Source organism: Vulpes lagopus, chromosome 5, assembly GCF_018345385.1.
Source record: "Vulpes lagopus strain Blue_001 chromosome 5, ASM1834538v1, whole genome shotgun sequence".
Taxonomy (NCBI): Eukaryota; Metazoa; Chordata; class Mammalia; order Carnivora; family Canidae; genus Vulpes; species Vulpes lagopus.
In genome coordinates this window covers 52,580,669-52,597,931 of record NC_054828.1, presented here as the reverse complement: position 1 = coordinate 52,597,931, position 17,263 = coordinate 52,580,669, and the positions used below count along the sequence as shown (strand labels likewise).

Below are 17,263 nucleotides of genomic sequence, written 5' to 3'. Positions count from 1 at the left end.
TGCCAATACATGAAAATAAGAGCTTTACTGTTTCACGTGCATTATCACTAGTCCTCAGTGCAACCCCATTAGGTAGGTTAATTATCTACATTTTGCATACAAGGAAACGGACCCAGAGACGCTAAATGACTTTCCTTGTCATCCTTTTAGCCAGAGATGGAGACTGAACCCAGATGTGTTTCGCCTGGAACCATGTAAACACTTGCTTTCAACAGGAGTTAAAAAATAGATTTCCAAAAAAAAAAAAAAAAAAAAAAAAAAAGAAAAGAAAAGAAAAAGAAGAAGATAAAAGGAAAAAAAGAAATAGATTTCCAGACTGACTCACAAACTCTGACCCCCAAACACTGGGGGGAAGAGGAAGAAAAACATGTAAATGTAATCATGATGGGAAGTTTTTGAACATGTCCTTTTTAATGGTTGACAAATCCATTAAAATTAAATAAAGTCAACAGAACTAACAACTAGAATAAACGTTATAAACCATGCCTGGCGTATAGGGAACATTTCCTGGTTTTGATGGTAAACTGAATAAAAGCTTATTCTTTATGAAAGCTAATACACTCAAGATAAAGGTTTTCAAGAAAGCACAAAGAGAAATGAGAATGGGGATATAACATTTTTAACGAGTATTTTTTAATTGCAAGTTGTTTATAAAACAAATTTGAAAGTCAATGAAATGAATTCTACTAAAGTACTAAAACAGTAAAAACACTGACTTCCTTATCTTAAATTTGGATTTTATATACTTTTAGATTTTCTGTGTTTTATCATAAACATTCAGCATATTTCTTTATTCTTTCTCTTATCCTTAATTTTCTTTCAGCCCAGTCTTATTTCAATACCATGATCCTTCTCCTTGAATCAATGTGATTGAAAACCACACAGAAGAAGGAAAAAAGGTTGAAATCTGAGTCAGAAATAGCAAATTAATGATTTAAACACCAACAGGTTTATCTTTAAAAACATTTCTTAAAAACATTTTATTCTTAATTTTTACACCTAACATGGGACTTGAACTTACACCACCAAGATCAAGAGTTTCATGCTTTTCTGATTGAGCCAGCCATATACCCACCAACAGGTTTATCTTAAACCATGGACAAAATACTAGGTTGTATAACAATCACAGAATTAGATGAAAGAAGGGACTCTTTCTATTTCCTGGCAGTGGTGGAAGAAATTATCAAATAGCCAGGAACACCAAGTAGGAATTAGTATCATGAATTTCAAAGGGTATTTGGTGCCATCTACTGGACATCAAGTAGTATAGAACAAAGATTTTGTTTTGTTTTTCTAGAGATTATTTTACACAAATGTACACAATGTCTAGTGAAGATAACCTAAAAGTATAGGTTTTGAAGAAAAGTGGAACTCCTAAAACAAGGTATAAGTGGTGACCCCTAGCACCTTGTGCCTCAAAGGCATTATAAAAGCATTGACCACTAGGCACAAACCCAAAAACAAAAATTGGGAATTCCAGAATGTTTGAAATTGTTTTGTGACCAGAATTTTAAATAAAAAGTCATACATGAACATGGGTTGTCCAACAATAGTTCAGATTTTCAAACAGACATAAAGATAAACTAATAGAATTGGGAAGGAGAAAGAAAATGCTGAGAATGGGGATGCATAAACACAGTAGATACTATACTTGCTAGATAATTTTTACTGCGTCTTTCAGAAGGCTAAGACCCAGCCTCTTTCCTGTGAGGGGCTTATGTCCCAGAGGCATAGGATAGTGGGTAGATGCCAATGCCAAGTCTCAGGGTCATTAAATGCTATGGGGACTGTGACATGGAGAGGCCTCCTCAGTGAATCCCTCAGAGCGGCAGAAAGACTACTGTTGTATCCTTAACTGTCTAAAAAGTTCCAAAATTGTGGGAATTAAAAAATTATTTGTAACCGAGCTTGACATCTAACTGCTACGACATTAAAAATGTATTTTGCTCTTACATGTCTGAGGTGTGGATTTCATTCTTTAAAGTGTAAAAAGGACTGAAATTTGCTACTTCCATATTAATCCCCTACTTTGTGGCTACTTTGGATGCTCCAATATCATATTATTGGATGATCTAGTATCATGATCTTAAGCTCTAAAAACCTTTAAAAATGCCGCTTTCCAAAAATTAGCTACTCCATGAATATTTGTGATTTTAAAAACAGAGCAATAGCTAAACAGTGGTAGTACATTCCACAAAATACTTATGGTAGCAGTTAAAAAAAAGTAGAGGTATATATATTGGCATAGAAAGATCTCCAAGGCAGTGTTAAATAAGCTGTAAACTGTTCCTATAGCATATAATTTATGTAAAAAAAAAAAAAAAAAAAAAAGCCCAAACGATGTACTTTCATTTGCAACGTTACACAGGTCCATAGACAGAGGTCTGGAAGAATACACTGCAAAGGCTTCACAGTAAAGAAGGGGCAATAGGACCAGGACGGTTGGTACTGTGCAAAAGGGGTCTAGCTTTGTCATGTTTTAGAATTTTTATGGGAGAAATGTGTCCATTTATTATGTGTCCACTTATTACGTGGTTAACTAAAGGTTAACATAAAGATCAAAGGAAGTGGTTGGGGCACCTGGGTCCCTCAGTTGTTTAAGCATCTGCCTTCAGCTCAGGTCATGATCCTGAGTCCTAGGGCCAAGCCCCGCATTGAGCTCCCTGCTCATGCCATCTCTGTCTCTCAAATAAAGAAAATCTTTTGTAAAAATCAAAAAAGAAAAAGATCAAGAAAATAAAGGTCAGTGAACTATTTTCATGGGTTGAGCAGGTGTTTAATGGGTGCTTTCCTCTGTGCCAGTCACTGCGTGGGGCTGGGGCTCCAGCAGCGGGGGACGGAAGCCCGAATCTCAGGGCTGGATGCCCAGTGTCAGATCCAGACGGGAATACCTGAGTACAGCGCGGCGGGCAGCGGGAACTGCCCTTAGGACAAGGAGACTGCAGAGCACATGAAGAACCCGGAAGCCTCCTGTATGCCAGTGGGAACATGCAACAGTACAGCTGCTCTTGAAAACAGTTGACAGGGCCTCAAAAAGTCAAACAGTATAGGACCCAGCAATTCCATTTCTATTTATATACCCAAGAGAACAAAAAATATGTTCATACAAAAACTTTACTACTTACGTTCATAGCGTCATTATTTATAAAACCCAAAAAGTGAAATGCAAATGCCTATCAACTGATGAATTATAAAAATGTGATATTCACAGAATATAAATTGACCATAAAAAAGGAATGAAGTACTGACACATGCTATAATTTAAACAAACTTTGAAAACATGAATGTTAAGTGAAAGAAACCAGATATAAAAGGCTATATACTGTGTGATTCCCTTTATATAAAACGTCCAGAATTAGCCACATCTTTAGAAACAAAATGTACATTAGTGATTTCAGGGGTGGGGAATGAGGGTGGCAGGGAAGGTTATGGAGTACTCTTGATGGGGTCTTTTTGGAGTGATGACAGTTTTTTGGAATTAGTGGTGATACATAACTGAATGTACTAAAACTCACTGAAATGGTACCACTGTGAAAGGGTGAATTTCGTACTGTGTGAACTTTATCTCAATTTTTTAAACGTTAAAATAAGTAAGGGTAAAGGGATAGAGAGGGAAGTGGGGTTGCCCTTTAGGATAGACTGGTCAAGATTGACCTTATTTTGGGCAGAGACGTAAAGCTACCCATGCAAATCAGGGTGGAGGTGGGGGAGCAAGAGCAAGTGGGAGACTTTTGAGGTAGATTCACACGTGTTCTCAAGGAACAGCAAGGCCAAGGGCAGAAGCCATGGTTCAGACTACACAGGCTTGGGCACTAAGGTAAGGGCTGGACTTCATTCTATTAAAAAAAAAAAAAAAATTTATTTATTTTAAATGGGAGAGTGCGAGAGCACGTGCTCAGTGTGCGTGTGTGGAGGGGGGCAGAGGGGAGGAGAGAATCCCAAGCAGACTCTGCGCTGGGTGTGGAGCCCATTGCTGGACTCCCATTTCACGACACTGAGATCATGACCTGCGCCGAAATCCAAGAATCAGATGCTCCATCGACCGCACCACCCAGGTACCCCAACGCTGGACTTTATTCATATACTCTGAGGTTAGCGCCAAAAGGTTTGCTCATGAATGTGGGGTATGAGGGAGAGGAGTCAAGGATGACCCGAAGGATTCGGTCTGAGCCAGGGGTGAGGATGGGCCACTTACTGAGACGGGGAAGCTGCCGGGAAGGCTGGGCAGCAGAGGACAACTCCGCTAAACTGAGCTCTGAGGGGTCTACTCCTCTGGGCACATCACTGCACGACTGCACAAGCCTGCAATTCAGTCAAAGGGCCAGGCTGGAAGTACAAATTGGAGAGCCACAGAAGACGTTTGAAGCCACACTGAGGACTCAAAAAGGGAGACAACGGAGAGTCCAAGAATTGAGTCCCAGAGTACCCGAACATTTAAATACTTAAAAACAGAAGACACGGCACAATTTATGTCTGACAAGCAGCAGCTTGTTAGAGGAAGAGAAAGATGCTCCATCCGTGTTTGGTATTCGCACAGAATCAAATGATCTGGTGGATAAGTTATTTTGAACTAGAACTTCCTGGAGTGCCTGGGGGGCTCAGCACCCGACCCCGGACTTCGGCTCAGGTTATGATCTCAGGGTCGTCAGGATGAGCCGTGTCAGGCTCCATGCTCGGTGCAGTCTGCTTGTCCCTGTCCCTCTGCTCCTCCCTCCTGCTCATGCTCTTTCTCCCTCTTAAAATAAGTAAAAAATCTTAAACAAAAACAAGACTTCCCTTAGGATCATAGGTGTCTTACCTCTGGCTTTTCGGATGTCTTCCTCTTCCACTTCTTGGTGTTAGCTCATGCAGAGTGCACCTATCGGCCTATGAGGTATTCCCACTTTACTTCTTTACAAACTATGCTGCTGTGAGGATCTGGAGTCAAATCTCTATTACCTCACAAAGACGGTAATCCAAAAGTCTGTAATTTGGCTTTGGGTATATTATTTTATCTCAGAAGTTTTAACTTCCTTATTAAAACCACAGTTTGGTCTGCCTTAAGTGTGCACAAATGTGGTCAGAAATAATCCTTATTGTGGATAATTCAGAGATACGCAGTATTTTGGTAAGTAGGGGTATAGGAGGAATTATTTAGCTCGGTTGGCAAAAACTCCAAGCGAAACAACCACCTGGAGGTAGTGACACTTGTGCAATACAAGTTGAGCAACTAAGGTAGCATAAGTACCAGTATTTTCTGCTTTTATGGTCCGAAGGCTCAGCTGTCTCATCTGGGAAATGGAGATAATAGCACTTGCTCTGTCTCATAAGGACTAACTAAACCAAGGTGTTCTGTACGTGATTATGCAATGCATTCACATTACTATTATTTTCTTTATAGGAAATGAACTTGACAGGAAAGTTTTGAAAAAACTACAATAGGTAGTCAAGTTTCAGATGCAGTAAGGATTTAAAATCCAGCTAAAAATGCTTGTAAAAACATTTGTATCTAAGGATAGTAATTCTAGAATTCTTTTTTTAAAGTAAACCTCTACAGCTACCATGAGGCTGCAACTCATAACCCAGAGATCAAGAGTCACATGCTCCACCAAATGAGCCAGCAAGGAGCCCCAGAATTTTAAAAAATAGCGAAAGACTTAAGAAAAACAACAGGGGCAGCCCAGGTGGCTCAGTGGTTTGGTGCCACCTTCGGCCCAGGGCATGATCCTGGAGACCTGGGGTTGAGTCCCACATCAGGCTCCCTGCATGGAGCCTGCTTCTCCCTCTGCCTGGGTCTCTGCCTCTCTCTCTCATGAATAAATAAATAAAATCTTTTAAAAATAAAAAAAAAAATTTTTTATAATTTTTTTTTTTAATTTTTATTTAATTTATGATAGTCACACAGAGAGAGAGAGAGAGAGAGGCAGAGACACAGGCAGAGGGAGAAGCAGGTTCCATGCACCGGGAGCCTGATGTGGGATTCGATCCCAGGTCTCCAGAATCGCGCCCTGGGCCAAAGGCAGGCGCCAAACCGCTGCGCCACCCAGGGATCCCTAAAAAAAAAATTTTTAAAAAGAAAAGAAAAACAATGTGAGTGCCCATCAATGGGGACTATTAAACTACAGTCCATCCTATAACACTCTGTAACTGCTGCCCTTAAATAGAGGCCATATTACATGTACTGAAAAGAAACAATCTTGGGGCACCTGGGTCGATCAGGTTGCTGGTTAAGCATCTGACTGTTGCTATCAGCCTAGGTCTTGATCTCAGGATTGTGAGTTCAAGCCCCACGTTGGGCTCTACACTAGGTGTGAAGCCTACTTAAAAAATTTTAAGATGTATGAGTAAGTAAAAAAAGGGATTAAGTGTAGAATAATATGTAGAGTCTGCTTACATGTGAATAATAAAGTAAAATATGTACACATATGTTTGTAGATATATGAATATCTCTGAAAGGATGCACAGTAGCTCTTCACTATATACCCTTTGTTCTGTCTGCATTGTGTTCCATGTGCTTGTCTTACTTACTCAAAAATAAAGTAAAATAAAAGCTAATCACAGAGCCTCAAATATCAGCAAAGGGTACTGGTTGTTATCTTCAATATAAAAAGGACTTCTGTCACCTAAGAAAAAAAAAGCTTGCATTTCACACATACCAAAAAATATGGCTAACACATTTCTTAAATGTTCATCCTCCTTAGAACTGAACAAATTGGGGATCCCTGGGTGGCTCAGCGGTTTGGCGCCTGCCTTTGGCCCAGGGCGCAATCCTGGAGTCCCGGGATTGAGTCCCACATAGGGCTCCCGGCATGGAGCCTGCTTCTCCCTCCTCCTGTGTCTCTGCCTCTCTCTCTCTCTCTCTCTCTCTCTCTCTATGTCTATAATGAATGAATGAATGAATGAATGAATAAATAAATCTTAAAAAAAACTCTTAAAAAAAAAAAGAACTGAACAAATTAAAACCAAATATTATTTTACCTACCAGATTGGAAATTTCAAAAATAATTAATATTATGTTTAAAGATTTTACTTATTCATGAGGCAGAGGCAGAGGAAGAAGCAGGCTCTCTCAAGGGAACCTGATGCAGGACTTGATTCCAGGACCCCAGGATCATGGCCTGAGCTAACGGCAGACGCTCAACCACTGAGCCCCCCAGGTGCCCTAAAAAATATTATTAAGGCTGATATTGGTGTACATGTATGAAATTGGAATGCTCATACTTTACTGGTGAGTTGTTACCTTTCTAGCCATACACATATCAAAAGCCTTAAAATATGTATACACACTCCTTTATCTCATCCAGCAATGCCACATCTACGAATAGAACCTGAGGAAATGGGGATCCCTGGGTGGCGCAGCGGTTTGGCACCTGCCTTTGGCCCAGGGCGCGATCCTGGAGACCCAGGATCGAATCCCACGTCAGGCTCCCGGTGCATGGAGCCTGCTTCTCCCTCTGCCTGTGTCTCTGCCTCTCTCTCTGTGTGACTATCATAAATAAATAAAAATTAAAAAAAAAAAAAAAAAGAACCTGAGGAAATAATTCAACAAGTACCAAAAGATATATGTAGCAGGGATACTACTCACAGTTTTAATTAAAACAGCAAGCCATGGGAGGGAAGCCAATGTTTGCTCATAAAAGATTAGTTAATAAATTATGGTACACCAAAGTAGCTAAACTTAACTAAAAGTTAAGCTTCTAAAGAACATGTAATAGTATTAAAACCTGTTCACAGAACATGGGAGAAAAAAGATTAGCAAAAGGGAACAGCCTATAAATTCCAATATAATAGGTGGGGGCAATAAATATACACCACAGGAGGCTGGAAAGACATGTAACAAAATATTGTTTCTGGGGGGTAAATTATAGGTGATTTTGGCTTTTCTTTTTACTTTTTGGTTTCTCCCAAGTTTTTCTTTTTTTTTTTTTTAAAAAAATTTTATTTATTTATTCATGAGATACAGAGAGGCAGAGATACAGGCAGAGGGAGAAGCAGACTCCATGCAGGGAGCCTGACGTGGGACTTGATCCTAGGACCCCGGGGTCACGCCCTGAGCTGAAGGCAGATGCTCAACCACTGGGCCCCCAGACGTCCCTCTTCCAAGTTTTTATATAATAAGTATATATTGCTTTTAAAATGGAGAAAAACAATATACAGGGGAAATAATAATTGGGGGGAAAAACCAGAGAAGATAAAAAATCCGGTTATTTATAAATTACTAATGAAATCTAAATCTATGTAGGAAAAAAAACCTAACGTGTACGGGGACAATTTTATAATAGTAACACAAATATTTATCAAATACAAAAGGGTAGAAATATTGCTTTATTTGAGAAACTTACAACCAAATTACTTTTATGTTTTAAAAAGTCCTAACAAGCATCCAAGAAGAAAAGATATACAGCTTCCACAACAGTAAGAACAAAAAATGGGGCTGACGATTGCCCCAAATGTATTTCCTAAAAGAAAAAAATGCAATATTTAATCTTCTTTCTTTTGAGTCAAGGTAAGTGAACTGCACACATCATAAATAAAATTTTCTTACTTTACAAGGAGGGAGGACTGTGATCCTGTTTTTTATGCATATTAAATATGAAATACAAAATCCACTCTTCTGAACAAGGTAGGGGAAAAGTAAAATCATTTCAATTCTCATGCAATGAAATCCAAAGGTCTGTTGAATCCGCCTTTTCGATTCATGTACTGCCTATGATGAGAAGAGAAAACTCATTGTTTATTAAAAAAAATTCTGGACTCCTCTTATAAATAAAAAAAAATATAAATCATCTTTAAATTGGCAAAGGTAAATACTTTTTTACTAGGGTATAAAGTATTCATAGTTATTTAATGCACATTAAGGATATTATTTCACTTTCTTTTTTTTTAAAGATTTTATTTATTTATTCATGAGAATACACAGAGAGGAGAGAGAGAGAGAGAGAGAGAGAGAGACAGAGACAGAGACAGAGACACAGGCGGAGGGAGAAGCAGGCTCCATGCAGGGAGCCCGACGTGGGACTCAATCTCGGGTCTCCAGGATCAGGCCCTGGGCTGAAGGCAGTGCTAAACCGCTGAGCCACCCGGGCTGCCCTACTTCACTTTCAAAATAATCTAAAGCCTTTCAGATTTCTTTAAAATCTAAACAGAAGTATGGAAATATACTTTCAAAATTATTTGGAAAGATTCTACAGACTTAAAAAAAAAGTCAAAAATCCAGATTTATAGGTAACAGTAAGGAAATAGAGAAGAGCTCTAAAATAGGTACCCATCAGGTAAATCTGATTGCATATTGTACTAGTTCTCCTCATAAGACTTATTTGAAGATAATTTTACAAAGGACCGTCAACGATGATTCTGGTCATCACCTTGAGCCACAGCATTCTCAAATCACATTACTCATATTCTAAATTAGGTGGAATTTATTTTTCAATTTCATTAGGAATTCAGTGTGATTTCAGGTATGGATTGTTTTTTTCTGTGGTATTAATAAAACATGCCTATAACTTAATAGAAAAATGTATTTACAGTTGAAATCCTTACACAATCACTCTAGGTAAATGATTCTAGATGGATCTAATTTAAACCTATAATTATAAGGAAATTAAAGCCTAAAGACTTGAGATTATGCTGTTTTATTATTTATTTATTTATTTATTTATTATTATTTATTTTTTGAGTTTATGCTGTTTTAAAGAAAGAACTATATGGAGCTTTAGAACATTTAAGGCAATTACCCTTCTCTGTAATAGGTATTGGTTCACATGTAGATTGGAAATTATTTTAACACACCAGAATATAAGCAAAGAAGATTAAAACAGGGACCAAAAAAATAAAAAAAAAAAAAAAAAAAAAAAACAGGGACCAAATGGAAACTGCTACATTTCCTACAAACACAACTATCTCATACTTACTTTCCTAAGCACGTAATTTATATCGTTAGTTCAAACATAATAATGGGGACTACACATACCTGTACTTCCTCTTCTGAGACACATTTATGGCATAGGCATTTACAGAGCCATCCACCTTTTTCCCCTGGAGAAAAGGAATAAACAAATATAAAAAATGGGAAGGATATATTAAAAATGCCTGATCAAAGAGCTGGATCCTATAGACATACTTAAATGGCAAAATCTATTTAAGCATGAGGAAGCCCAATGAGAGGATTTTCGGATCCTGATGACAGTCAATGAACTCCCAAGTAATACAGCTCTGTTCATATTTTTACAGTCATACATAATTTAACATACTCAAATATTCAAGCCAACAAACAATCATGGTGTATATATTTATGTGCGAGGCATGCAGAGAAACAGGGTAGCAGACCCTAACCTTTTTTGGTCTAAGAATTCTTTGAAACCAAATACTAGTTAGTTATTTCCTCTAGAAAAATTTAACTTATGACCTTAGCTCACAGTATTCTCAAGTCACAGCTGAAACAGTCACCATTCATGGAGATCTCATTTCTTGCACAGGTTTTGAAAAATTAAAAATTTTCAAATCAAGAATCAGAATACAGGGGCACCTGGGTGGCTCAGTTAGTTGAGTGTCTGACTCTTGGTTTCAACTCAGGTCATGACCTTAGGATTGTGAGATGGAGCCCCACTTGCAGCTCCATGCTCAATGGGGGATCTGCTTGGGCTTCTCTCTCCCTCTAACCCTCCCACACCTCCTATAATAAATCTTTAAAAAACCAAGATACAGAATACCACATGCTAATGTTAAGTGTCACTTTTATCTTAGCCTTTCTTATGTGGCATCTACCTTCTTTTTCACTAATTCCTTTCTGGGTCTTTTGATTTGTCCAAGTTAACTCATCACTTGCTGTCCTCATGTCTAAAATGCCTTCTCAACTCCCATCCAAGAACCCTAACCATCTGGTTCTTATCCATCATTCAAGACTCAATTCAAGTGATCCAGCTGCCAGAAAGCACCCTCTACCCTTCCACAGAAATGTTAACTGTGCTTTCCTCGTAATATCTTCCATTTTCTAACTTGCATTATCATGCTGCTACTTCCCCTTACACTGAAAGCTTCTTGATGGAGGGAAATGGATATGAGTCACCTTTGTGTTCTCACATCCTAGGCCACTGAACTTGCAGGTGCTCAGAAAATGACTGTTAAATACATGACACCACTGATTAGTGCCAACTCTCTCTCTCTCTCTCCCATACATACACAGACACACACACACACACACGACCTCCAGCTCTCTCTCTCCCTGCCTCATTATTACCCAGGGGAGCATATCCTAACTGTAGCACACTTACTAGGTACCTGTGTTAGGGTAAAAAAACAACAACAACAACAAAAAAAAAACAAAACACTCTTATCCACTGCCCTAGAGGCATGCACAGGTAAGGAACATATTTGAGGTGGAGATAAATGTATCTGGGGGCACCTGGGTGGCTCAGTTGGTTAAGTGTCTGACTCTTGATTTCAGATTTCAGCTCAGGTCATGGTTTCAGGGTTGTGGGATTGAGCCCTGTGTAAGGGATCTGTGCTCAGCGGAGGGTCTGCTGGAGATTCTCTCTCTCCCTCTGCCCTTCTCTCTGCTTGTGCTCTTTCTAAAAATGAATACATAAACCTTAAAAAAAAAAATGTATTTGGCTTTACTTTTCTATTCCTATTGTCACTATATTATTGGGGTTGGGGAGAGAATACTAGGTAAATTATTTGCGGTCTATAATTCTGCCCTCCCAAGAACAGGAAGTAGGTTTGACTTGAAGATGAGCTTAGAAAAAAAGTAAATGATACTAACCATTTTATTAAGTTCAATTCCTAGAGGATTATTGGTTTTTGAAAACTATTTACATAGTTGTATATTGTTACCCTGTTTTGATTTACATACTGAAATAGAAAATTACCCATTAATATACATAACCAAACTCTGAAACTTTCTAGAATGTGAAAATGGAAGGTAAAATAAGTGACTACATTGGCGCATGAAAAAGTACCACCATAGATCAATGAGGAACTATCACAAGGTACACATTACTGAAAAGCACAAATGAGCTGAGACAACTTATAACTGATAGCCATGAAGCCACCTGCATACAAACTAAATGAACATTCTTGTAGATATTTTTAAGAAATCAACTGACAAGGACGCCTGGGTGGCTCAGCGGTTGAGCGCCTGCCTTCAGCCCAGGGTGTGATCCTGGAATCCCGGGATCGAGTCCCACATCGGGCTCCCTGCATGGAGCCTGCCCCTCTCTCTGTGTGTCTCTCATGAATAAATAAATAAAAAATCTTTAAAAAAAAGAAAGACATCAACTGACACCATGTGTCCTCATGGTACTCCTTAATTTTCAAGGGATCTCTGAATTCTCACCTATTTTTTCCTTAAAAACAAACACTTCAGCATTGACAACATGAAAGTGAAGTATGGCTCCATTTTCACATCTGATGCTCAGAATTTCAAACTTAACATGAGGTGACAGTAAACCTACTGCCCCAGCCCAACCCCAAGAAAATAATTCTGATAGGTTCCTTCCCTAATTCTTCTGCTTTACTTTGGAGATATTTTTGTTCACCCAGTGTATATATTAATAAACCATTTCACTTATAAAATATTCTTTGGAAAAACAAATAAGGATTTCGTGTATTCAAGGAAAAAACTAATACATAAACTGCATTAAATTCCAAAAGGGGGTTTATAACTATTTGTGAGAACAAGAACTCATAATTTTCTTACCTCAAAACAATCATGCCTCAGTATCCCTCCTCAGTTATACTCTGCCATTTTAAAAACTTGTGAGCCCTACACAGTCACAACCATTAGAAAGAAACTTCTAGAGCACCTGAGATTATCCCATTTCATTTACAAGTTGATGGAATACAAGATTAGGGGAAGTGGATTATTTTTGACAATTTAAAAAAAAAAATCTCAATTTCCATTTACAAAATTAAATAGACTTAAAATTCTAGAGAAGAATGTTTTTAAACCATATTCTCAAAGAAAAATACATTCCACACACACGTTTCCTCCATCTATTCTCACTAGCTTTCTCCATGCCCTCTCTCCTCTCCACATCCTCTCCACCTTCCATTTCTCTACCCCATCTCCTTATCTCTTTCTACTCCCCCCATAGTCCCTCTCTTCACCTCCCTCTCCACCAACCCTCCCCCTTTTGCTTCTCCATTTCCTTATTCTCTCCAGTATTATGATCAAGTCTGGACAGCATTCACTCTCCAATATTCCCCTCTTCTGAGCTATGAGATATGCATACAGCTCCCCAATGTCATCTTTCTCTGTAGCAGAATTTCATTTTTAACAGCAGTTCCCCTTTCCAGAACCTCTTCTTGGTTACCTCTATCCCCCAGTCTTTTAGCCTGTCACTCGTGAGTCATCACTGGCTATTCACTCCCACTCCTACCACCACCACCAACTCTGGCTCCTGAGTAGACTCAATATTCTGGCCTCAATTCAGACCTTCAACTTTTACTTGCATGACCTAGCAGTTCTCCTTGCCTCCAATCTAATCTGTCGCCCAACTGTCCTCCATGTTGCCCTAGCTCATCTTTCTAAACACACATATGATCCTACAAAAAACAAACAAAAAAAAACAAACAAAAAAAAAAACATTGCTTCCTCTCAACATCTAAAGAATCAATTTTAGATTCCTTAGCATCGCTAAGAGTATCAAAAGCTTCCATAATTTGCTTTCTAGCCTCATTCATAGCTACTATCCCATTAGCATCCTCTTGCCAGTCACTGAATTTCAAACTCCTGCAATACACTATGCTCCTTTATGCCTATATGGCGTTTTCATGAGCCCTTCCCTCTATTTCAAATCATCTTCCTCCTCTTCATCACCTAGAAGATCAAACATCAGACAAACATTCCCTGAATTCGAATGGCAGCTCAGTACTTCCTTCTCTGTGCCCTTCAAACAGATACTTAATGTTTTCTAAGGGAAAAAACTTGCATGAATGGAAGAAATTACAAGCAAGAGTAAAACAATATGGAAAAATGTGACGGTAATAATGGATTAATTCAAATCAGAATGTTTACTTGGCTGCACATTTTACTTACTTTTGTGGAGTCAAAAGAGGCAAATCCCATTAACTTCATCATTTCTATTTCTTCCTCTGTTTTGCCCTCTAAGTCCTCCTCTGCAAAAAATAACACAAAAATAAAAACATTTTTTAGACTCTCATCATTTTATATATAGGCATCCTGCCTTCCCAAAGGTTGTGATACACCACTTTGCTTTTAGAAAAGACCAACATTAGGGGCGGCTGGGTGGCTTAGTCGGTTAGGCATCATCCAATTCTTGGTTTTTGGCTCTAGTCATCATCTTGCAGTTGTGGGGCCGAGCCCCATGTTGGGCTCTGCCCTCAGTGCGGAGACTGCTTCAGATTCTTTCTTCCTCTTCCTCTGCCCCTCCCTACTCATGCTCGGTCTCTCTAAAACAAATAAAGTCTTTGAAAGAAAAAGACCTGTATTAGTAGTTATTTTTGCTAACCAAAAGAAATCTGAAGAGGATTTTTACTTTTAAGAAAAAGGCAATTACTGTACTAACGTAGGTCTTTCATAAAAGCAAAGTGGCTTACCACAAGCTTCCAGAAAGCATGGGATACTCTTTGCTTTATGCCATTCCAGCTTAGGAAAGGTTTCACAGGAAGGCTCTACATCTGCACCCAGAGGGGAGGGACAACGACATGGAATATGACCTATATCAAAAGAGAGCTGGCAATAGGTCAATAGTTATTCCACCTCAGCAGCAGAGAACACACAAAACAATTAGCTCAAGACTTGGAAACTGGAAAAAATTCCAGTGGAATTTTCTACTGGAAAAAAATTCCTTTACAGTTTGGGCACAATGTAACTTACAATGCATGGAAGGAATATGCTATCCATTTGCCATCAGAAGAGACTGTTTAAAAGGACATGCGTGGAGGAAAGCTTTTGGGCAGGACAACTTTTAACACATTATATGACACTAGTTTTGAAGGTACTTCAAAAATTGAATATTCTCAGGTTTTTAACTGTCCATGTCAGGAGCTCCACAGATAACCAACTCACTAAGGTACAATGATAACAAAATATCAAAACCATATGCAATGAACACTATAAAAAATTTAATATCTAAGTACCTCAAAATTATAGTTTTATAATTTTATCATATCATGACTACAAGCTATATAAACAAGGTTGTATTTTTCCTGCAGTTATTTATCTAATAACATTACCAGTAATCTGACGTTCTTTGCTTTTTGTTTCTTTTGTTTCTTTCTTTTCCTCATCTCTTCTTTCTTTGAGTCGAGAAGGGGAAGGAGATGTGGATCTATGTCGTCTTGGGGATCTAATAAGAGATCAGAAACAGAGACATAACTGATGACTTATGCTGACTGGCAAAGACATACACGAGCTCCTAAGAGATAAAGGCTAAACAAAGGCCAGGCTTCAGAGAACCAGAAGTCCACTCTCCATAGCAGAAGAAGGAAGGAGGTTCTTTCTACCTAGACTCTTTTAACAAAAAAACCAAAAATATAATTTACTGCTTTAACCATCGGTCCAATACAGCTAGAGCTAAAAAGTTTTTTTTTTTTTTTTTTGGAAGGCAGGAAAAGACAATGACAAATACACAAAAAAGTTGACTTAAACACCAATTATCAACAATCAATTCCTAAGGTTCTTTCAAGATCTCACATTCTTGTTTTTACATTTGAATAAAGCCTCATCACTAAGAAGTCAATAGAAACACAGGGGCAACCTGGCTGGCTCAGCCGGTGGAGCACCTGACTTGATCTCAGGACTGTGGGCCGGAGCCTCACGTCGGCTGTAAAGATGTTCCTTACAAAAATGAAATCTTTAAAGAACCACAACGACAACAACAAACAAAAACAAAAAGCCACTTACTTCCTACGATGGACAGGCACCACGCAGTGCTTTTTATGTACTATAGCTCATTTCCTCCTTGGGCAAGTCAGCGGTATCGACAGTGGGATCAACCGCATTTGACCATGGGAAATGCGGGTCTTATAATAAGGTGGGCTTAGCCGTCACCCAGGGCGTGACCCCGAGGTCCCGGGATCCAGGCCCGCTCCGGGCTCCCTGCGTGGAGCCCGCTTCTCCCGCTGCCCGTGTCTCTGCCCCTCCCTGGGTCTCTCAGGAATAAATAAATAAAATCTTAAGAAAGCACATCTCGGAGTTAAGGGCGGCGCCCGGGTTCCCCGCAGTCCGCGGCACGCACCTGGAGCGTCTTCTGTGCGGCGACCGCGAGCGGCTCCTCCGCCGGTCTCTGTCCCGGGACCGGGACCGCTCTCGGCGCCTGCGCTCTCGCTCGCGGGACGCGGACCGGGACCGCCTGCGCTCTGACACACACACACACGAGGTCGGCTGAGGGGCGCGCGCCGCCGCCCGCAAGCCTCCCGCAAGCCTCCCGCCCGCCGCTCCCAGAAGCGCCACCAGACAAGCGGCGACGGCCCTAAGTCCCGCCGGCGGCGCCCGCCCGTCACCCGGAGGCTGCCGCTGTGGGCAGTACCCGGGGCGCCCGCAGCCGCCGCCCCCACACCGCGCGGCCGAGTCCCGGCTCAGCCCGCGTCCAGGGCTTGGGGCCGCTGCGGGCGCGCGAGGTGCCGCGACGGGAGCGACGGGAGGCGGACGCCGTCCCCTCGGGCTCCGCGGGACGGAGGTTACCCCCGGGCCTGGCGACCCCGGCGCCCGCGCAGGAGCCCGCTGACTTGCAGGGACCCAGGAACTCGGCGACCGGGCCGTGGCCCGACCCCCGCCCGACCCCAGGGCCGATCTCAGGCCCGACCCTGGCCGGACCCAGGCCCGACCCCATCCCGACCGCAGCCCTACCCGACCGAACGACCCGACCCGACCCCAGGGACCCGATCCTCAGCCCGACCCTGGCCGAACCCCGGACCCGACCCCGACCCGACCGCAGCCCGACCCCGGCCCCGACCCGACCGCAGCCCGACCCCGGCCCCGACGGCGGCCCACAGGCGTCGCAGGTTACGGTACGAGGCCGACGGCGTCCGGAAGCTCCGCCTCTCTCGGGCCAGGAGGGCCCTTCCCTCCGCCGCGCGCGCCCTCGGGGCAGAGAAGGGGGGACACGCCTCCGCCCGAGCCGCAGCCCGGCGCTTCTCCCCGGGACTCACCCCTCCGCGGGGAGCGGCTGCGGCTGCGACCCATTCGGAACCTCCCCGCACCTCAGGCTGCCCCGGAAGTGCCTGCGCAACCACTTCCGGGAGCGCGGGGCGCTGCGCTTCGGCCGCCGACGGGCAACGCGGAGGGGCCCCGGGGGTTCCGGCCGGCGGAGGGCGCCGG

General features: G+C 41.4%; 1 protein-coding gene across 2 annotated transcripts; it reads right to left on the bottom strand.

Moving 5' to 3' along the window:
- Positions 1 to 8,285: 8,285 nt before the first annotated feature.
- On the bottom strand, positions 8,286 to 17,250 carry SNRNP27 (small nuclear ribonucleoprotein U4/U6.U5 subunit 27). 2 transcript variants are annotated; one of them, XR_005987888.1, is made up of 7 exons: positions 17,095 to 17,250; positions 16,182 to 16,302; positions 15,178 to 15,290; positions 14,018 to 14,097; positions 9,950 to 10,014; positions 8,525 to 8,686; positions 8,286 to 8,438 (listed from the first exon to the last, which is right to left on the bottom strand). XR_005987888.1 is itself a non-coding variant. In XM_041755691.1 (6 exons), exons 1-6 carry the CDS (start codon positions 17,126 to 17,128, stop codon positions 8,632 to 8,634), a joined length of 468 nt encoding a protein of 155 aa, XP_041611625.1. In that variant the 5' UTR covers positions 17,129 to 17,250; the 3' UTR covers positions 8,286 to 8,631. The 2 variants fall into 2 exon arrangements, 1 of the variants encoding a protein (XP_041611625.1); XM_041755691.1 differs by having other exon boundaries at positions 8,286 to 8,686.
- Positions 17,251 to 17,263: the final 13 nt, after the last annotated feature.

Coding starts and splice junctions, on each gene's coding strand:
- SNRNP27 (XM_041755691.1), bottom strand. CDS start 17,128: ATGGGTCGCAGCCGCAGCCGCTCCCCGCGGAGGG. Junction 14,098..15,177: donor CAAAGAACGTCAGATTACTG/GTAATGTTATTA, acceptor TATTTTTTGCAG/AGGAGGACTTAGAGGGCAAA. Junction 8,687..9,949: donor TCTCAGAAGAGGAAGTACAG/GTATGTGTAGTC, acceptor TTCTCATCATAG/GCAGTACATGAATCGAAAAG.